The sequence below is a fragment of the Aptenodytes patagonicus genome, chromosome 8 (assembly GCF_965638725.1).
Source record: "Aptenodytes patagonicus chromosome 8, bAptPat1.pri.cur, whole genome shotgun sequence".
NCBI classification, from domain to species: domain Eukaryota; kingdom Metazoa; phylum Chordata; class Aves; order Sphenisciformes; family Spheniscidae; genus Aptenodytes; species Aptenodytes patagonicus.
This window is the reverse complement of record NC_134956.1, coordinates 17,514,416-17,536,431: the sequence shown is the minus strand read 5'-3', so window position 1 is coordinate 17,536,431 and position 22,016 is coordinate 17,514,416. Positions and strand designations below refer to the sequence as shown.

At 43.3% G+C, this 22,016-nt stretch overlaps 1 protein-coding gene across 21 annotated transcripts in view; it reads left to right on the top strand.

The window, feature by feature from the left end:
* MAGI1 (membrane associated guanylate kinase, WW and PDZ domain containing 1) overlaps positions 1–22,016 on the top strand; it is a 365,853-nt gene that overhangs the window by 328,670 nt on the left and 15,167 nt on the right. For 16 of the 21 annotated variants that reach the window (XM_076346594.1, XM_076346591.1, XM_076346602.1 and 13 more), the window contains 5 exons: positions 5,158–5,374; positions 11,359–11,436; positions 14,171–14,262; positions 15,745–15,937; positions 19,201–19,494. In XM_076346594.1, coding sequence (XP_076202709.1) covers positions 5,158–5,374; positions 11,359–11,436; positions 14,171–14,262; positions 15,745–15,937; positions 19,201–19,494 — 874 coding nt within the window. The remainder of the gene's footprint in view (positions 1–5,157; positions 5,375–11,358; positions 11,437–14,170; positions 14,263–15,744; positions 15,938–19,200; positions 19,495–22,016) is intronic. The other 5 variants (XM_076346597.1, XM_076346596.1, XM_076346595.1 and 2 more) reach the window with 2 other exon arrangements.

The following is a 22,016-nucleotide window of genomic DNA, read 5'->3' as shown; positions in this document are numbered from 1 at the left end:
CCAGCGCTGCACGGCTGGCTACGGGGCTTGGGTTGAACACGCTGCTCGTTTCCCCCGGTCCCTTTGCCTGACGCAGAGGGAATGTTTTCCAGCATTCCTTGATTAATAAATTAGCTACAGTGTAGCTGTAGGACAGTGTACATCCAGGACAGGAGCAGTTGGCCCAATCTTAACTTGTGCTCGTTCTTTGTTTCTTCTGCTGCATCGGGAAAACACGAGCTCAGGTCTCCATCCTCTTCTGCTTCGCTCAGTGCAGTGACGAGCCCTCTCTTGATAGCTCCTATCGTTTCCCAGAGCCCGGACACACTCCTGCCAACAGCTGTCTCTTTCTCAAACAAGCCCTATTTTTAACTATCAGCCCCAATCCCGTATTCCTGAAAGGCCGACTTCGGGCTGTTGGATACCTCCCGGCTGGGAGGAGGTGTTTCAGCCCCTTGGAGAGGTTTGTTAGTGCTGGGGCTGTGACACCGTCTGGGAATATTTTTCTGCCTTGAGCTCAGTTTTCCTGAGCTGTATTTTTCAGCCTGTGTATATCTTCTGATGAGCTTTGCTCTTTTTCTCAGTTTTTAAGGAGAGTTTTTCAACCTCGGTGGATGGGCCAAATTAGTAAAAAAAAAAAAGTTTGCAGCCATACATGAGACCGGGCACTTCTAAGTCCTTTCTTCCCCCTTTCTCCCCACCGAGGATATGCTCACAGCAGCTCTCTGTGCTGCTTGTTTGTTTTCAGTTTCCCATTGATTCTTCTTTAGATGAAAATGGATAATATTTTTGTATTGACCGTCTGGGGATATACATTTTCAGTGTGCAAGTTCTCTAGTATAGCAATTTCCCCTGCAATTATCCTGGTATAACATGGATGAAAACAAACATTTTTTTTTCTTCTTTTTTTTTTCCCATGTTGCTTGCATCAAAATACTCCACAAGGGGGCAAAGATTCCCATTTCCAGCTCAGTTTGCTGTCTCTGCCAGGACCAGCTTTTCCAAAACGCTCTAGAGCACAAAATCTGCAGCTAGATTATCAGAAGACAGGATCACTGCAAGGCGAAGAAAGTGCTAAGCTCTTCCAAAAATCTAATTTTTCTTTTGGGTGTAAATAAATACATTGTCAGCATAGCTGAATTGTGGCCAAAAATGCAATTCCTATGCACAGCCTGTCCCTGACAAGAGGCTTGCCGTGTATTTCGGGTGGATAGGCAGGACTTGGGGCTCTGCTGATGTCCTGTTTTTGTCAGGAGGAGAGGTAGGTTCCATAGCATGAATGTTTGTACAACACATCCCTCTTCATTCAGAGACCATTTTTTTCCCCCCACCTTGAAATGCAGTGGGAGGAAACCACAGCAACTCTTCTCTCTTGCAGTTTAATGCCTGGAGAATCCTGTGCCAAAAAGCTTTGGTGTCCGTTTGTGCCATGGGACACGCTCCCTGCCACCGTCGCCTCTTCTGCTGCGGGTTTCTCTCTGCCTGACACAGACATACACAACTGCTGCTGACAATTAGTGTCCCATCTCTGCCTGCAGCCACCTCTCAGCCGTGTCATGGGCCTCGGTTGTTTTAGCAGTCACTGGACAAAGTAACATTCAATTGCTCTTTCATTTAGCATGAATGACAAACTGGTCTCTGCTATGTGGGTATCTGTAGCATTTTCCAGGCACTTGGAGACTTTTGTAAGCAGTTTTCCTTCTGCCTCCTTTTGAAGCATGACAGCTTCAAGCTCCCTGGCTCACATCGCCTTTGCTGTTTTCTTCCCTCCCTGTAATCAGAGGACGATGTAGTGCTCAGCGTGGGCTCACTCAACCTCTCTGCTGAGGGAAAAGCTGCCTTTCAGTTCAGCAAATGGAGTGCCTGTGGCTGAAAATGGGGTTGCACAGTGGACAGAAGAAATCCTGGAAGGCTGATGTATGCCCAAACCCTGACCGCTGCTGCCCCCTCTTCTGCAGCAATTGCCCCCACAGCTGCACTCGGAAATCTGAGCCACACTGACGTTCCTGTTAACCTCAGCCAGTGGGGAAAGGGCAGCTAGAAGAGACTTTCTTCCCAATAGTACGTTTTCTTCATCTTATGTTTTGCAGGATAAGCACTGCGAAGTTTCAGCAAGGGCATAGGGAAGCTGGCACAGGCCCTGCATCTCAGACCTGGGGCTCGGGTAGGGCACGAGAAGCTCCAGCTTTCCATGTATTTGTTTTGTCATGGCTGTAATACAGTACCAAGGTGATTGTTTTTTCCATCACCTGTATTTAAGCGTGCAGTCTGCCTAAATGGACTCCAGGTAGTCATCGTAGTCTTGATTTCTAGCCGCTTTTGGTCAAGAGTCTTTCTGGCAAGCTATTTATGCTTATCCACAGCTCTGGAGAAGACCATAGACTCTGGAGGGTCAGGGGTGCTCTTGCTGACTTGGGTAGTTCAGTGCCCCATGCTCTTGTAGCTCTTGTCAGAAGTCAACATGATTCAGCTGATCTGCTTTACTTTGCACTGAAAAAACATGATCAGCATCTCGGGGTGAGGTCTGAGCCGCCCGCTCTGCAGCAGTCTGTCACCAAACAGTCCCGTGCTCATCTCATTTAGCTGCTTTCCTGCCTGTGTGTGAGCTGAGTGAGCCGGGCAGTCAGACCCGGACCCAGGAGAATCGGCCCCAAAGCTAGGGATGAGGCAGGAGATAGAGAAGCCATCCTTTCATTGGCATATCATCAGCTCACATCTCTTGGGAAAGCTCCACCTTTGCACCAAGGCACAAACTTCTTCATCTGGGCAGTCCTCATTGCAGGGCGGTCAGACCCCTGCAAGTCCTGCTGCTGCTGATGTGCTGAAGCTGCTAAAAGCTTGTGTAAAAGTTTGGCCTCAAACCTTTTTAGCCTCATCTGGTGATGTGAAAGTCAATTAATATTGTCTTGAATTAATTTAATTACATGTATTCATGTTTTCCATGATTGTGTTCCCCTTTGTCTGCCCCCATCTTCAACTCCTAAGTAGAGATGTTTCAGGCTTTTTAAAGGAGTTATTGTTTGGAAAAACAACTATCCCTCTGAAGAAGTTTTCCCCTATTTCTTGCAAAATGTCTGTGTATTTGCAATTGCAACTCTAGTTTAATTAGGGGTGGGTTTGCTTGAGATACGCTGACACTTCCATTTGCAACCCAAATATGAAACAGAATTCATAGTTTGTTCAATATTTAGACCTTTCATATCATAAAGTGAGAGCACTTTTTAAAGTTCAAACTTTGTTTCTTTTTAAATCAGAAAGTTTTCAGAGAGTTCTCAACATTTCCCCGAGGGCTGAATAAAGCTTCACACTTTAGTCCCTGTACTCCAACTTCTGTAAACCAGCTATTTCCAGTGAAATTGGCCTGAAGTTTCACAGGATGCTTGTAGTTATTTTAGTAGTTTGGCCAAACAAACAAAACAATCCAGATGGGTGGACTGAGAGTTGTAAAGTGTTTTTCTTTTTTTTTTATTTTTAAGTTACAAAGGAGTGATTATCCACAGCATAGAAGTTTTAAAACTGCTTCATTTAAAAACTGAAGGGCTGCATGTGAATTAGCTTCTTTTACTACTTAAAAAGCTAAAAATGTTTGAAATTGGTTCAGATATTTGTATTTGACAGTCTGCAGATGAGTAATCACAGCAGGTATGCTTTGTTCAAAATTGCTTTAAAGGACAAAGGCAATTTCACATTCTAGTTGATCGAGATATTTAAAAAAATGATGGTACAACTCGAATGTAAGGCTGCGAGGTCAAAGTCTTTTGGGCTGTTGGAGCTGGTTTTTTTCTCGGTGTAAACCTAAAAATATGTGCAACTTAAATTATTGTGAAGACTCAAAAAGGGGGCACTTTTGTATGGTGACTTTCTCCTCTGTAATTAATTCAGCCCTGCTATGATGGAGCATTGGCCTCCTGGGGTTTCGCGTTCAGAGTAGAGGAGGGGGTCCCCAGACCTGTGTGCACTTCAGCCCCCCGTGCTGATCTGCTCTGTGTTTGCTGCTGACTTTTCTCCCAAGCCCTGCTTGGTTTTCTATGGAGAAGTCCCTGGAAGCAGAGACTCCTGTTGCAATGTTTTCGGGTACCCCCTGCCAGCAGGAGGCTTTACATTTTTGTCTGAGGCTTCTTGGTACGAGCGGCTGAGCCCTTTTAGCCAGGAAATTGTAGATGTTGTAAAAACAACCCGTAGGATGCTATTTTCCCGGCCGCCCTCTGCGTCACAGCAGCCCCGGGAGCGTGCCAGTTCCCTGTGCCGGAGCAGGTGGGAGATTGGACTCGACCTTGATGCCAACCCAAGGTCATCTCAAAAGAGCACTGAAAAGCATTTGCTGCACAGTTTGGGGAGCTCTTGTTGAGGGAGGATTTTGCTGCATATTGAGTAGTACAAATCCTGGCAATGCAAATGTGACTTGTGCTTCATTTGAGCACACCGTTGTGAATTTGAGTTAAGAATTATGTACCCTGCTTTGCTAAATATTGAGCAGACAGAGCTTTTGGCGTACTGCTTTTGAATTTAGGCGGACGTATTTTTTCCTGTTTTAATATGCTGAATTAAAACAAGGAAATCAAACTGCAGATAGACGTTTTCACATTTGTGAAGGTCTGCTGTAATCCTGTGGATGCTCTGGGAAGCAGAGACGTGAAAGTGGTACTCTGTTGTCCACCCACTTGTGATGTGGGGGTTGCAAGAGCTGCAGAGGAAAAGTGATCTTTCATAGTAAGGGCTGTGCTTGAATCTGTTTCAGAGGGAGTGTTTACGTTTTCACAGTGAAATTTGGTAGTTTTTCCTTTTTCTTGCAGGCTCAAGTTAGACCCTAATGTTATCTGAGTAGAAGGTTGTTGAGTTTTCCTGCCTTAATGTGGAAAAAATAAGTGCACTGAAACTAGTAACCTATAATGAGATTTAGATTTGTTTTATATGTGAGATGGAGAACTGCATATTTTTTTTATGATAAATGACTTTGTTTTGCATATCTCTTTCTGTCAGTCTGCCTATCAAAATCTGTCATCGGGGAATTTAACTGTACCCAGCATTAACTGGTGGCAGCAAAACTGTGATTTATATATTTACTTACGTGCATGCAGAAACCCTGATCAAAGAAGGGAGAAAAATTGATGGAAAACACCCACTCAAAGACCAATAACCGTCTGTTCTCTCTCCTTCCACTCGCTTTCTTCCTTACAGCAACCACTTGAAAGGAAAGACAGCCAAAACAGTTCTCAGCATAGCGTCTCCAGCCACCGCAGCGGGCACACCGCTTCCCCCGTTCACAGCACGCAGGTGCTGCCGGACTACACTGCCGCGGAGCCGCCGGCTGCGGATCAACCGGACAGTTCTGGGCAGAAAAAGCCAGATCCATTCAAAATCTGGGCCCAGTCCAGGAGCATGTATGAAAGCCGACGTGAGTATGAAGCAGGTGTGGTTGCTAAGGCTACGGCTCTGGCAGCTGCTCTCTGTATATTTTCTTTGTGAAGAACTGAATCTTTTAGGTTTATGTTGAAAATATAAGGCTTCAGTTTGTTAATTTGGTATCTGTCAATGATATCTACTTGATAGAGGTGCAGCTTCCTCTCTGATGAGGAATGAATTTAGATCATCTCTAGGAAAGGGCACTTAGACCGAAGCTAACTACGAAAAATCCCTTTAAAATTAAAGACCATCTTTCCCCCTATTTTTTTATTTTGCTTTTAAATTAGGCTGAGGGAGAATTTCCAAGTTTGTTATCCAGATCCTAAACTCCTTTTTGAGGTTAAGACTCGTTGTCTGATATGCATAGGAATTTCAGTAAGGAGGGGAAGTATTTAGTTTGCTGAAATTCGTACCAGATGCTTTCCAGCCTCACCCTGGGGAGGAGAAAATCCAGCTGAGCCATTTTACTTTGACCAGAGTGGACACTTTAACAATACAGATATCAAATGCATATTGTAAGTTGCTTTTATGGCAATTAATAGTCTGCACACTTGGCTAATAGTTCAGCAGGGCTTTGACTCTGCTCCAAGACTATAAATATGGTTTCAATCAGTTTCTTCTCTGCAAACAAAATAAACACGCTGGCTTTGCTTTAATTGCACTGCTGAAGATGATCAAATCTGTAAAAGCTTCTTAAAGAAAGAGTTAGAGTATTAGGTTCATTTTCAAAGCAATAGTTACTTTAGTTACAGAAAAGGGAGCTTTAAAGTCTTGGTGCTGTAAGAGTATCACCTGGAGCTTGATTTTATTGTGCTAACTGGAAATTGGTAAAACCAGTATGAAATGAACGTTACCCCAGAACGAAAAATGGTAGGACTGTTTTTTTTCTGACCAAATGAATCACTTTGAAATCTTATGTCCTGGAAAAATTAAATCATGAGTCACAGTTTCTTGGCTGAAGATGCATCTCTTCGGATTGAATGTCTCAGCAATGCAGTTTGTAGGTGTCTCAGCTTCTGTGTGCTGCTTCCTTCCCCTCCCGGGGATTAGGCGTACTGACCCTGCGGGCTCTTGGGCCAGGTCATGCTGGTCTACAGAGAAGTGCCGTGATGGAACTTGCACGTGCATCTCGTTGAAATAGGAAAAAGGGGCAAGAGCTGAGGGACGGTGACGCTTCAGCCCTGCAGAGCTGCGGGCAGAGCTCCTCCTTCCCCTGCCGGGATGGACAAGGCTGAGGCCGTCCCATGGCGCCGGCATCACCCTTGCTCAGCTCACGTGGTTCCCGTAGGCACTGTGTTGGCATTGCTTCTGACCGCCTGCAGCTACTTAGCTAATTCTAATTAACTGTTTAACTCATACTAATTAGTCATTAGTATCAGCTTAGCAGGCCTAACTCCTGTCTGTCTTTCCCGATAAAACCTGAGGCTGAGCTGGAGAAATCCTGAAGTGCACAGGCAGGCAGTTGCCCTTCTGTGTCCACCTCCAACACCATGTGCTAAATCCTCCCTCTTTCCTCAATGGCTGCAGGTATCTTGTAGAGGTTTTATCCTTGTCTGTGATTAGAGCCCTTCCAGAAGCCTTTTCACTGTCTCTTCACCTGCTGATTTCCCACACCCCATCTCTCCTTGTGCCACAGTCCTCTCTGAGCCTTTTGCTAGACTGGGATCTGCTACGCCCCTTCAGCTTCCCCGTCTCACCTTTCCATGGTCCAGCATCTCTGTAGTGGGGTTGATCCTCTTCTATTGCTTCAGTCCTCATCTCCTGCCTCTTCTACCAGATGAGACCTACCTGTTTGAACATCAGTGCTTTTCTACCACCGTTTAGTCCCATTGCCATTTCCTTCCCAGGAAGATGTTTTCAGAGATTTCTTGGTTTCATAGATAGAGGGGTTTTGGAGAATGGCAGAAGTGTGATACGGTCATGTCTTCTTGTAAGCATGTGCCACTAGAAGTGTCCAAGAGCCTATGAATTTCCAACCCTAAGCTGGAGTTAAACACATTCCCTGGGGATTACCTTCAGTCTTCCCTAGTGACGTGGCTTTGCTGTGCCTAATGAAAGGTGAAGAAAAACAGGAAAGATACAGTCTTAAGTGAAGAAGGCAGTTGGACGTGCTCTGTCTCCTGTCACGGTCTGATCCCAAAGTGTGACTGGTAGTTTTATTTAGAGGTCAGTGGTCAGCTCTTGCTCCTTCCCTCACCAAGCCCTCACCTTTCATCCCTCTCCCCAGTCTCATAAATGGAGACTGTGGTTCACAGCTGAAACCTGGTGCCTCTTCTGCCCTGGGAGCTTGGGGTGAGCCACCATGTTTCTTTCCCTGTGTTTGGTCTGCATGAAAAGTGGGCAATTGGTGGCTGCTCTTTTATGAATGTGAACCATCCCTTTGAGACTCACTTCCCAGTGTTGCCCACAGACCAGATGTGTGGCTCTTGAACCACTTGTAGGGAGCTTTGCTGACATGGAGCACCACAGACTGCAGGATGGGAGAAACCGTTCCCTGGGCCTCCAGTTTCACTGTCTGTCTGCTCCACATGTGCTTTTCTTCGTGTTTTTACCCAGCTGCAGTTCAGTTTAACTCCAGTGCCTCCTTTGGCTGGCGGTGATACAGTCATATCACTGCTTTCTTCTTTGCTTGAGCACATTACCTTTGGCTTTGGGACTGAGGTTAGCATCTCCTCTCCCATGACATCCAAGGCTTTGGGTGCTAGGTGTGAGACTCTCTGCGTCCTTCTGATGAAGACATGAGCAGAACTGAATGCATACCTGATGTACAGCAGGAGGATGCCACCCTAGTGCCAGGGCTGAGATTGGCTGATGCATCCTGTAACTGGGGCTTTTGGTGGGTCCTAGGAGCCCCCGCTGCCTGAGGAGCCCCAGCTCAGCTCTCCCAGCTCTTCCTGCTGCCCAGTCCAGGGCTCGCTCTCCGTTGATTAATGGCATTAAATTTTAATAAACCTGAAAAGGATTATAAAATGTTCTTTTGAGAGGCAGGGTGTTGAATCCCCGACAAGTGGACTGAAAACCAGGAACAACCCTTTGTGCTGAAGTATATGATGAAGTTTAAAAAGACAGAATTAGATTATCTTCAGTGTTTTATTCCGTCCCATTTGTGAAATTGTTGAGTATAAAGAGAACATAGTGCAATTTTTCAAGTGCAGTTGACACCAAAAGATGGATTCATTAGCCCCAGCCCAGACAGAATTTTTTTAAATCTAAAAATAATAACATCAAGAGGTTTCATTCAATATATGAATACATTGTCTGAAGGATGTTTCTAAGAAGTACTGAATCTATAATGACCACCTACTGCCTTTTCACTGGGAGTGCATCCCACTGTTACTAACATTAATAATAATAATGAAGACATGGAAAGCACACAGGCAACATTTTAATTTTTCAGAATTGGTAAAATGTGTTCTTCCTTTCTTTGGGTATTCTTTGAATCAGTATTTCATAAAAAAGGATTATATTTGACTTATGTGACTTGTCTCGCTGAAGCCATTGGTAGAGCAGAATTGGGTTCAAAAGCACCAGATAACCCATAATTTTGTGTAAGCATGTATATTTTGATTTACCCAATGCATCTTAATATCAGGAAGTACTCAGATTCTGCGGAGGAGAGCCACAGACGTTGCCTGTTTAGGGGAAGAAAAAAAAAAAAAAAGAAGAAAAATTAAGCTAGAATTACTAACTCAAAGCTAAGCAATGGCTCCATAACTGTGTCTGGACTCTGGTTGAGTGGCAGCAGATGAGAACTGCAACTTTATTCAACAAATATTGGCTAAAGTTCCTTCACATGCAGCTCCCCTGGGTGAGGGGATCTGGCCTGCAAGGTGCTGAGTGCTTGGGCTGCAGTCCAAGGAAGCTTATTTTCAAGCTGTAAACCCAAAGGGACTTGGATGCTTTAAGGCTAGGGCTGAGCTCAAACGCTCTGGTGCAATCTGGCCCAGAGTCACAATTCTTTGCTGGATTAAGATTTTTGAGAATAGCCGGCTTTAGGTTGAGTAAATCTGAAAACAGATCATCTGGTGGCGATAACAAATGCACTCTTTCCTGGTGCTAAGTTTTAGCTGCCTGAGCTCCTTTTTACGGGTAAAAAGGAGCTGCTAGTGGGAGTCGTGTACATGAATCAGAGAGAAGGACAAACCCTTAATGTTTAAACACTGAAGCGGTTCCAAGATCCAGGGATGACATATGTGAAGAGCACTCGGTGAGAGAAACAGCAACTGAATGGTTTATCAGAGAACCGCAATTCTGAAATCTCGCACTGTTTTATTGAAAATATATTTTTATAATATGCTTTTTATTTTTCAATGTATTATTAAACTTCCTTAAAGATTAATGCAATCTGTTGTCAAATTTTTCTCATGTGGCCTGATTGCTTTGCAAAATACCATATCCTACATATGGCCATCTGTCAAAACAGCAGTGACAAAATGAATTAATCTGAATTGCAGATGTGTTAATGAATCCCTTTGAAGGGCTTAAGCATTTAATTAAAAGTAAAGCAGAACATGATAGATAATTTTTAAAGCTTTTAAAATATTCTAAGTTATCATTAATATTTGAATTTTATTTTCAGGCATACAATTTATTTGGTAGGATTTTCTCTCCCCAAATCTAATTGAAATAATACAAACAAGTCTTGACCCCAGTGTGTAGCGTTCACTCACCAGCAATTACATAGAATTAAAAATATTTGCACAATGATACCAAACATTAGATACTTTCTGCCTAAAATAGAAAAGAAAAACACTCTCAGGAAATTGCAGCCGCCTTCTGATCAGACTGACTTTAAAGATGATAGTTCGTAAAAGCCCCTTGGTAGGGTTATGTCCTTTTATTATATTAATAGGAGACAAACAGTTACAGTTATACACTTGGGCACACAGATGTGTCCATGCCCTTAGAGAATGTCTTGCTAAAAAAGACGGTAGTACTCGCAGCACATTGCGTGAGCAGCAGAGGCTGCTGAGCTGTCACGGAGCTGGGTCGTGGGCAGACTTTGCTGGTGTTTGTCTGGCACCAGCCCGGTCCATGGCTCAGTCGAGGCATCGCGCCTTCCCCAGACCTCAGTGGCAGAACTTGGTCATCTTGTTGAGAACATGCTGAAGCCATCTTTCGAAAGCTTTCTGTGCCACCAGAAGGGTTGATTAAAAGGAAAAGACAGCAAAACTGGAATTCTCCTGCAGTGGGATAGTTTAGAAAACAGGGCTTTCCTGCAAATACGGAATCTCATGAGATTTATGGCTAAATCACAGGACTTTTCAACACTGAAACTCTCCGTCAGCTTCAGTGAGACTATTCACTCGGTTTCAGATTTGTCCTTATATACTTTGCTGAATCTGGGCCTTAAAACTCTTGTACTTTGCCAAGCTATGAGTCATTGAAAGTGCTGCTGCCTCAAATGAGCTAGTGACTAAAGCAAACTCATACTGATTATTTTTGAATCCATCTTTTGTTGAAACTGATAGCACACTGGGCAGAATTTTTTCTTATATAACATGTAAGATAATTGTTAAAGTTTGTATAGGAAAGTTTGATGAAAATGTCCTCTAATTAAGCCCTGTGTTCATTGTTCATCACCATGTATTTAGAATTTCTTTCAACGTTAGAAAAAGATATTTCCATTTGGAAAACTAACTGTGTCATGATGGTGGAAATTTTTTTGTAGAAAAGTATTTTTAAGGTGTTCTCACAGAGGTTCTTCCTCTGAGGAGAAAAAAGAGTTCTTCAAATATATCTGCATGCATGTGCAAAAATGTATAAATTCATATGTGTGTGTGTATTGTATATCCCCATGTACACAGGCATGTACAAATAGATGTGAAAGTTAGTATGTCATAATCCATAGTAGCGATAACCTTAGCAATTTATGCATGAAAGCCTAACATGATCCATACAGTCAAAAATAATTAAATGAACTAACAAGAAAGCAGATACATTAAGCTTTGCAAAATTGTAAAATTAATATTACAGCTATGTCACCTTCGCCTGCAACTGGACTGAGCAAGGGTGAGAGAGAGAGAGAAATCAGTTCCACGAGTTTTGGAGAATGTAAGACTGTGCCGAGAATGTATCTGTGTCTTGTGATGTCTTGTTCTGGTGTCATTGCTGCTCTGTGGCGGGGGGCTCTTCATCACCAAGGGAGTCTGGCAGGGCCGTACGCCAAGGTTAGCCACGAAGGTGCAAAGTACTTGCTTTACTGTGTACTGGCTAGCGGCGGATTTCGTAGGCGGCGGTGGGGGGCATCATGTTCCCATTTCGTTCATGAGTTTGTCCGCGTGGCTCGTCGACGGGGCTGTGGCACTCGCCTCTCCTTCCATTCCTCCTCACAGCCCCAGCAGAACTCTTCTTACCACTTTTGCGACGCTCTCCAAATGGTCTGGTTTAATTCAGGATGAGCAGACTGGCAAGTTTTACCCATTTGGGCTATGTACACGTTTTTTCAGAAAGAGTCAGACACGCCTGAGATCAGGTCAAGGTGCAAAGGTGCAATGAATGACTCCTGGAGGCCATCTTTCATTGGTTTTCAACAGAGTTTCAGCACCACCATGAAATTTTCCCTTTAAGTAAGGGAAGTGGCTCCTCTGAAGCGCTACCGAATAATGGAGAACCTAAAGTAATTCTCCAGTATGGAGAGCCTCAGGGGGTCCCACCTCAGCTGTATGGAAGCACAGAGGTGGATGGGGTTTTCTGGGCTGTGCCAGTGAATCACCGTACTGCAGAATTGGCGCAAAAAGCGGTAAAAGGAGTTTTGTTCGGTTTGTACTCGCGCTGTGTAAATGTGTGTTGTCCGTATGTTTGTTGTATCTGTGTTTCACCTCTCTGTAATCCTTCCAGCGGAAGGAGCGTTACGTGAATGAACTTGCTTCTTTGGGTATAGACTTGTCTTTTTTTGTTGCTTTGGTTTGACACCGCCGTTACACCTCGGCTTGCCGTTATCTCCAGCGGCCGTTAATTGGCTAGCTGGTACCCGAACCAGGAACATAAGGCATCGTTCTGTGAGACTGGAGAGTTGACAAATGGGAAGGTGTTGAGAGATGCCGAGGAAACGGGCCCACGCTGAAGCTCTCTGCAGAAGCCATTTTGCCTCTGACAGATCCAACACGCGTTATTAATTGGTTGGGGCCAGCCTTTGCCAAAAAAGCCTGCGAAGTGCTGGAGAGACGCTTCCGAATGTGTCTGCTCTTCACGCTCCCCCTCGCTGAAGGCAGTGACAAGCACCAATTAATTCGTTGATAAGTTCTGCTGTTGTGCCGCACGTCCGTATGGTGGTGAGCTGCCTTCAGCCAGCTCGCCTGAACAGATGAACCACGCGGGCTTCCAGCGTGTTCATCACCTGATTATTCTGTAATTGTATCTGGACAAAAATTAGCCTCTAGTTCAGTAAGGTAATGTGCACAGGTCTTCAGCTTAGTTTATAACTGCAAGTAATCAAAATGTGAAAATACAATATATAAAACCAGTGGCTATAAACCAGTTTCAATGAAAATGTCAAAGCAGACATCTGTGCCTTAGCACTCACCTGTTCTTTTAATTTTTAGTATTCCCAGGTCTTAAATTCCTATTATATTTTAAACCTCTTGAGTCACTGAAGAGAGAGCATCAGAGCTAGCCAAAAGTCTCAACACTGAAAAGCACCAGATAACTAGACCCAAACCTTTGCGCAACAGGCACCGACAGTGTAAAATGCAATTAGGGCCCAGTCTGACACTCACCGATGTCAATGGAAAACAACTGGTTTATCTGCTCATAGGTACAGAAAACTAGATTAATGTGTAGCATCCCATATCTGAGTATGCACCTATTTGAATTACATTCCTGAACAATATACTTCGATTTCTTTACCAAAGATCTAGGCAGCTGACTTGTAAAGGAACAGCTTTTTTTATCATTAATTATAAATTTTGGGAGGGGATCATTACAAAATTAGTCAATGTTACAGATACTGACCAATAAATATTAAATGAACCTGAAGTTGTCTTCTGATATGATTTAATGTTAGCAATTAATTTTGCATTTTTAAAAAAGGGATGAAAGCAAGCATGAATAAGTTAATATAAAACATTACTGTTCAACCGCACTTCAAGGTTAGTACTTCACTGTATGTAATATTCATTGTAAAAACCTTGCTGGTATTCCATACTAATGAGTAGGTAAGGTTGAGCTTTTTTATGTTTCCAGCTGGTTTTGTCTATTCAGTGGTTTTACAGAGCCCGTACACGAGCGAGTGAGAGTCAGGACAGCTGCTTTGCTTTCAGTGGAGCCCTTCTGTTTTACACCGACTGGGGATCTGTCCCATAGTTATTTAAAGCAGTGTGAGTAGACAGATAGCAAGCTATGCCTCAGAAAGTTAATTAAACGGTAGAAGTCGTAACAAGTGGCTCTTTTGTCTACCATGAAAGAGGAGGCAGCTGTATTGTTTCTGGCAGAGTGATTCTCTGTTGTACACATTTATTTATTGATGATTTGGAAGAGGCTCTTGCACTGGGTAATGACGCTAATATTGATGGAAGGAAATATTGTAGGGATAAACAAATGGCAAGTCACAATTAGACACCTAGAAAGTAGAAACCACCGTGTAATTTTTAGTAGTGATTTAAATAATAATCCTTTAGTATTTAAACCTATAAATGTTCTTAATTATGTCTAAAAATTCAAGACTGCCTCATTTAAAGAGTAAAATTGTGCAGCAGATCCCTCTACATGTACATCAGAGTAATCCTGATTTGGGTGTAAAGGTGTGGGGTTTTGATTAAAAATTACATTTTTCCTTCTTTCCCTTCAGTTCCAGATTACCAAGAGCAGGATATCTTTCTATGGAGAAAGGAAACCGGTTTTGGATTTAGGATTCTAGGTGGAAATGAGCCTGGAGAACCTGTGAGTACATCTAGAAGTGGTATTGTTTTAACTCGCAACATCTTCCAGAATCACGGCAGTAGCATGTACAGATGTGCAGAACTGCACCGTGACATCTCTATTAAAATAACTAGTGGGCTATGTATTTACATCCCGCAATTCCTCCCCACCCTCCCTCCACAAAACAAACCAAAACTCCCATAACTGAAATGGGTTTGGCTTCCCCTGCTGTTCCCTGTTTTTGCGATAGCCCAAATGAAAACACATAGGTCTGAAATTGCCTGGACACTGAGGAAAGGATGTCCTGGTCAGGTTTGCAAGTATTTTGATCTTAGAGTGTCAGGTTTTCTATTTGCTCAATTCCCTCCTTGAATTTGCTTAACTTCTTTACCATAAATCCAGTGCCTGTGGAAGGTGTCCGGCTAAAAACGCGTGGACTTTCATGTGCTGCTCAGGTCAAAGCTACATAGTGGTAGCATAAATTTCCACATATTTCCCTACCAAAATTATTTTGCTCATTTACGGAAAGAGTGGCCATGAATTCCTCTCATGTTAGAGTAACTCCACAGAACTCACTGAAGATAAACCAAGACTGAGTTAGTGGACAGTCGAGTGGTACGGAGCTTGTAAACCCTAGAGGCAACTGAAAGGATAACTCAATCTCAGCCTCCCTGACAAGACCCTCAGTGTCTTTAACCATCTTCCTCGCTGGTCACTGTCTGGTTGAACGCATTTCCCAAGGCTATCTGTCATTAGAGTGAATGGACTGTGTAAAGAAACAAGATGTCAATTTATTACAGTTTCACGATGTGGCTGTATTCACATGGAGCTGCTTTCACAGGAACAACGTTCCTGACCAGCAGACATTTGTCAACAATTTCCCTACTAAACTGAGTCTAAGTAGCAGTGCCCCTTGCTTCCAGCTGTCTGTTGAGCTAGTTCTCATTTATCACTCTTTCTTTCTTTCTTTCTTTCTTTCTTTCTTTCTTTCTTTCTTTCTTTCTTTCTTTCTTTCTTTCTTTCTTTCTTTCTTTCTTTCTTTCTTTCTTTCTTTCTTTCTTTCTTTCTTTCTTTCTTTCTTTCTTTCTTTCTTTCTTTCTTTCTTTCTTTCTCTTTCTTTCTTTCTTTCTTTCTTTCTTTCTTTCTTTCTTTCTTTCTTTCTTTCTTTCTTTCTTTCTTTCTTTCTTTCTTTCTTTCTTTCTTTCTTTCTTTCTTTCTTTCTTTCTTTCTTTCTTTCTTTCTTTCTTTCTTTCTTTCTTTCTTTCTTTCTTTCTTTCTTTCTTTCTTTCTTTCTTTCTTTCTTTCTTTCTTTCTTTCTTTCTTTCTTTCTTTCTTTCTTTCTTTCTTTCTTTCTTTCTTTCTTTCTTTCTTTCTTTCTTTCTTTCTTTCTTTCTTTCTTTCTTTCTTTCTTTCTTTCTTTCTTTCTTTCTTTCTTTCTCTCTCTCTCTCTCTCTCTCTCTCCCCCCCCCCCCCCCCCCTCCCCTATTTGTGCTAATTCATCAGATTTACATCGGTCACATTGTACCGCTGGGTGCTGCTGATGCTGACGGCCGCCTGAGATCAGGTGATGAACTGATCTGCGTGGATGGAACGCCTGTTGTCGGGAAATCGCACCAGCTTGTCGTCCAGCTTATGCAACAGGCAGCCAAACAAGGTCATGTCAATCTGACCGTCAGGCGCAAAGTGGTTTACACAGGTAGGCTGCAGTGTCTCTCTGCAGGGGTAGATTTTCTTGCCAGACTCCATCTGTTCAGCAAACAGTTTAAAGAACAAAAGCTCCTCCTTGTAATACTGGAAAACTCAGGTGATGTGGTGTTATTCTTCCTCTTTTGGCTATTTTTAGTCTTTTTTGTTCTTCATCAAATACAATTCAAATATTTTGTTTCCAGTCAAGACTCTCTCAACCTCAGTTGGCTTCTCCAGTCTTCTTGAAGGTTTCTGATAAAATGGGGAACTGTTCAGTTGCAACATACCATTTTTAGGTGGACTCGCGCAGCAACAGACACTGTGCCTGACTGCCTGTGTCTTCTGTTTTCTTCCCAAAATAAGTGTGCTGCCTGATAGCCACCCTTAAGCTGGGAGTGAAGGAAAAGAGGCTGAAGAGTCCACAGGAGGGGAGGCAAGGGCAGAGAGTCAGTGAGGGCATTGGTGTGTGATGGCTAATGTCCCAGGCACAGGAGAAACTTCAACTGAGGTTGTACCATGTAGTCAACTAACTGCAGGATGCAAAACTGTAAGCGTCACTGGTTCTGGTAGTGCAGGGTGTGCACGTTTGCTGTAACAGAGAGGTTTCTGTGTGCTGCGTTATGCTAGGTGTTGTGCACACGCTGCACAAGTGTGTGGTCTAAATGGACAAAAAAGAAGCTGGCAGAAAGGCAAAGATGCAGAGGGAAGTGACACTGCCTGGTGGCACCCAGATTAGTGACACAAAAATGTTCTGATAGCAAAGAAAATGAAGACACGAGCATGAGCTTTCTAAATGACATGTGAAATGACATGTGACCTTATGCGTAATATTGGAGAGTAACAGTGGGGTGCTGCCTTTTCTTGTGAGTCCCTTTAGGGAGCTTGAGTGTGGGATTCAGTTTAGCTCACTTGTTCAAAAGAAAAGACGTTATATAGCTTTTCAAGTTTAGGCATCAGCAGAAAAATAGGCAGTAAAGTACTTTAATCTTAAAGAGCATCAAAATAACATTCAGGTTGAAAATTAGGCCCACAAGTAGAAGTTAAGACTACAGTACCTCTAAAATAGCTCTGTATTCTTATCCTGGGCTGAGCTCCTTCTGCACAATATTAAATAAATGTTCACTTGTAATTTCTTTCCTTCTTCCCGTTGCGGATTAAATGTTGGGTTATGTCTCCTCTAGTAGCCTCTCTCTCATTCCTTACAAAGAGCTGCCAATGTGAGAGAAGCTTTAGGAGATGAGCTTTGGGAGGAAGGGGAAGGGCAGCTGAATTTCGGTATTGTTTTTGTGTGTAGATTTTCTGTTCAGTTTTACAGCCTCCAGGCTGGAAATTACCATAAAAGATTCAAATTCATGAGAGATCTTGATAAAAACCCTTGATATTTCATTCAGGGGCTTGTTACTCCAGACCGAGCTATTTCTGAATCATTTCAAATGTGGACACTTACTGTAGGATAAATTATTCAGGAGCCCTTCTTTCACCTTATTTGCAGGCTTTTAAATTCCAGCATAACTTTGTAGAGAAGCCTCTTCCTGAATTTTGGTCCCTTGTTCCTCCTCTCATCTATATGCCAGTAGAAGAAGATCGTTCACCTAAATGGGTACTCCATGTCTTGAGATTCATATAGGGGAAAGTTTATACTCCTATATAGTTGGCCCTGACTTGAGCAGAGTGTGAACTAAGCAATTTTTTGAGATTTCTTCAATTCTACATATTTTTAATATGTAGAATACTATATATTTAGTACGTACTTTGAGTATATAAATGCAGACAGGTACTCCTTCCCAAGAATATTTTAAAGTTCTTTTTCTTTGGATCATGGGTTTACAGGTTTAGATTTTGTTTGGCATCCATTTTCTTGTTGTTGCTTTTAAGATCTTCAACTTAATTTTGATTCACCAAATTGGAGAAGTGACCTGATTAGTGGAGGCAGCCATTAGAGACAAGTGCAATATGCAGCTCTCAGCCACGCAAATGGACTGTGGAGAACTGGCTGACTAACAAGAAGTGGAAGCTATTGTGGGCCACAGGCTTTACCCTGAGGTTGGCTCAGGTGAAGAAAAACACTGTGCTGGGATGTAGGCAGGGGGGAGCTCTCCTGATTTCCCAGCAGATGATGGCTTAGCTGCAATATGGTCCAGCACTTCAAGAAAGACGTGTTTGAGTTGGAGAGAGCCCAACTGGAAGGAGTCCAGAGGACCAGTGAGAATAAGGAGAGCTCCAGAAAACATGGTCTGCAAGGAAATATTGTACAAATTGGAATTGTTTAGCCTAAAGCAGAGAAGGGGGAGGAGGTGTTAAACTCCCCAAGACTATAAGAGGCTGTTGCAAAGAGGAAGGGAATAATATGTTCTCCATATGCCTGCTAGATAGAACTAGAAATAATAGCCTTATGTTGCAGCAGGGAAGATTTAAGTTAGATATTGCAACCAATAGATTGCCTGGGGAGATACTTAACAGCAGATTAGACAAACATCTGTCAGGACTGACAGTTAGTATAGTTGGCCCTGACTTGAGCAGAGTGTGAACTAAGCAATTTTTTGAGATTTCTTCAAGCCTTGTGGTAGCTGATTAGATTTTAAACTAATACCACTTCCAACTTCTGTTGCTGTTAAACACTTGTTTAATATTAATGTTAATGTTAATAATGTCTAATCGTTTCCCCCCAGCTGTTCCAGACTGTAGAGATGATAGTTGCTGGTTCTTCCATCCAGAAAAGCTTGGTTTGCAAGTTGTTTTGCTTTAGTATGGGTGGTTATTACTACTTAAGATCATGTTAATCAAGGGCAATCAGTGCTACCCAACTGATAGCATTGAGTTAAAAAGTACACAGGTCTTGAGTGATGGGTATTTGATATTACTCTCTCTCCTCGCGGCTTGTGCACATATGTATGGTTACACATATATAAATGAAGTGGGGTTGTGATATCTAAAGGAGGCACCTCTGAACTAATGTAATCCAGGTTTAAAATGCCACAGAGCATCCAAGCACGCAGCACTGCACTGGCTTAACCGTACTGCTGCTGTAGTTCGAAAGGCTTTGGCTGCATGACGATACACTGGAGAGGATGAGCATGTGTGGTCAGTGCTGTCACCAAACAGAGCTGTTGGTGGTGACATCTGAAAGGAGACAGAGCCCTTGGTCACTCTGGCCATGATTTGTAGATTAAAGCAGGTGATTTGCTTAATTTTTTTACCTTTTTCTCAGTGGATGGCACTTTTCAACCACTAAATGATGCAGCTTGCTCAGACAGTCTTTTTTTAACTCCTCAGTTCCGAAGGCAGAGAATGAAGTCCCGTCCCCAGCCTCTTCCCACCACAGCAGCAACCAGCCGGCCTCGCTGACAGAGGAGAAGCGAACGCCGCAGGGCAGCCAGAACTCCCTCAACACCGTCAGCTCGGGCAGCGGCAGCACCAGTGGCATCGGCAGTGGTGGTGGCGGGGGCAGCGGTGTCGTCAGTGCCGTGGTCCAGCCCTACGATGTGGAAATCCGCCGCGGTGAAAACGAGGGGTTCGGCTTCGTCATCGTCTCGTCGGTGAGCAGGCCAGAGGCTGGGACGACATTCGGTAAGTCTTGGGGTTTTTTCAACGCACCTCGAATGAGATGCAGATTTGAGCACTGCAGCGCAAGGAGGCGAGTGGGGATCTGTTTAATTAAAAGTCATGAGCATGCCCTAATTTATGTAATTAATAGCTTAATCGGAGGCCAAGACTTGGTAGATGTTTGCCTCCTGGGTTTTGTTCAGCACTGAGTTGAGAAAAGCAAAAGGAGAAATCCCAACCTGAAAAGCAAAAATGCCACCAATGGCAATGCCTGATGCTCCCTGAAGCTCCGGCCCTCCCTTCTAGCTGGACACTTTGCTGGGGTTTGCTCTCAGAAGAGCAGCTGGGGATCCCCCCAGTGATGCTGTTTGCTAATGCAGAAATGGAGCAGGTGGAATGAAATATGTCTCCTGATGGTGGAATTGAGCCAGCTGATTTAAAAGCAGTAATGCTTAAACTGATTAACTTCTCTTTGGCAATCAGGGTTATTCTGATCCTCATTATGGAGTGAGCATGCTGATAGCTGGAAAGTTTTAATTAATAGTGCTTGCTGGTGAGACATAAAATGGAGAATCCTGTTAAAAAAACAGGATGATTTTTGACCCAGTCCACCTCTTCCCAAATCCATTTCTTCAGAGGATGTGGAAATGAAGTTCATGCGATGTCACACGTAATATCCTGCCCTAATAGAAGTGGTCATGGTTTCTTTCTGAAGACAGTCCTTTCTGCTAGGCAGACACCCATTTCCAGGTGTTGCTGCAAAAGAGGTGTAATTCTGTCTACAGAGCAAACGAGTCTCATGTTGCAAAGCACAAATAAGCTGGTATTGTAAGTGTGCACAGAACAGCCTGCTCTAGAGCAGTAATGTCACTGCAAGGGGGAAACCAGTCAGAGATGCTTTTTTCTTCCCTTTCCATCTCCTCCAAAAGGGCCAGAGGCAGCATCCACTTATACTTTGTAGGGAAAAACGAAGGTGTTCCCTCCCTGTTAGTCTGTGGCATGTGATAGGGATGGAGGGGGAAAGGAAGGACGGAACGAGTGCCCTGGCCATCATCACACTTCCTCTCAGAGCAGGGTTGTGGCTGGCAGACGAAATATATTGCAGTCTGCCTGTACAGCTTGTTCCTGGGGCACGCAGGTGCATGTGGCAAGAAGTGGCCTTTCCCTCTTTTTTTCCTAGGCTTTTTTCTCCAAAATTTCCTGCCGTTGCCTATTGGCAGTGCCATTGCTAATAAATCAAGGGGGTATCATCTCCTTTGCTGGTATTGATGTAGCACAAGCCATTTCTAACACTTCTGGGCAGTAATGGCAGCAGAGATTTCAAGGGGGAAATATCTAGTATAGACCCGGAGCATCGAGTTCTGTCCGTTCTCAGGTGCTAGGCTACCTCGCACTGTCCTTGCTGCTGGAAACTGCTCTTCCAGAACAGGTATTTTGGTGCCAGAACACAACGGTGTAATGTAATATAGATTAAACTGAACTCAGTCTAAACCAGAGAGAGTGCTTTTATCTTCTGAAAGTATTTGCAAACGTGTGTAAATAACTTTTACTGTATGAAGACTATGCTCTAACTCTTTTCTGCAGAGAAACCTTGACCTGAGGTTGTAAAGAGTTGTGTTTGCTTTAGCCCAAGATACTCACTAACTGGAAGTTTTCTGTGCAGGGGCTCCTCATGGAGATCTGTTGATCTGTGACTGTTTTTCCTTTAATTTTTTTCAAGTGTATTCAGCTTTTTCCTAATACTCTGCATGAGATGTGTTCCCTCTGCTGCGTGGTGCTTGCTTTGGACCTGCTTTGTAGTTTTTTTCTTTCATGGGTAGTATTTAGAGATGGGCCAAACTGGGTCTAAAACCCACTTTGGTCGCTTTGGTGTGGGCTCTGTCACCTGTGTTCAGTGGATTGGATAGAGTAGGAACTCGTACCCTCAAAACAGCTTTTAAACTGGATGGGGCTTTGTATTACCAGAAAGAGAAACTTTCTAACATCACAGTAAGAGAAGAAGAAAAAAAAAAATTCTGTTTGCAACTAATATTAACACTTTCTGCCGGTTTTCATCACATCTTTCCAACCTTGTTCTCTCACCTCACATTCCTTCTCTTAGCCTTTTCTTCTTTATGGTCTTTCTGGTGTTGTCATGTGCGCAGCAATGTATATCTCTAAAACTACTAATCAAATAAAGACTACAGCACGGATGGGAAAGTGCATCTTGAGGGTGAATGTATTGTGGATGCAAAGTATGAGATGACCCCTCTGTACACCTCATGGTTTTAATCACGTGCTGTGTGCCCGAGGGCCTCTTGCCCGTATGAAGAAGCCGTACAAAAGCCCAGTGGATTTATCTGAGTGCAGTTGTGTATCCCCTGTGTCCCAATTCTGCATTCTGTGGACGACCCTGTGTTTTTGGGACAAACAATTGCATTGAACAGGAGGAAAATTTTGTCTCCAAAACACATTCATCCTAAAGTGCTCTTGCTCTGGGTGCCAGACATCTCAATGGGTTTGTGTGTGGTTTTAGAGGTATTTAAATGAGGAGGTCCTTATTCCTT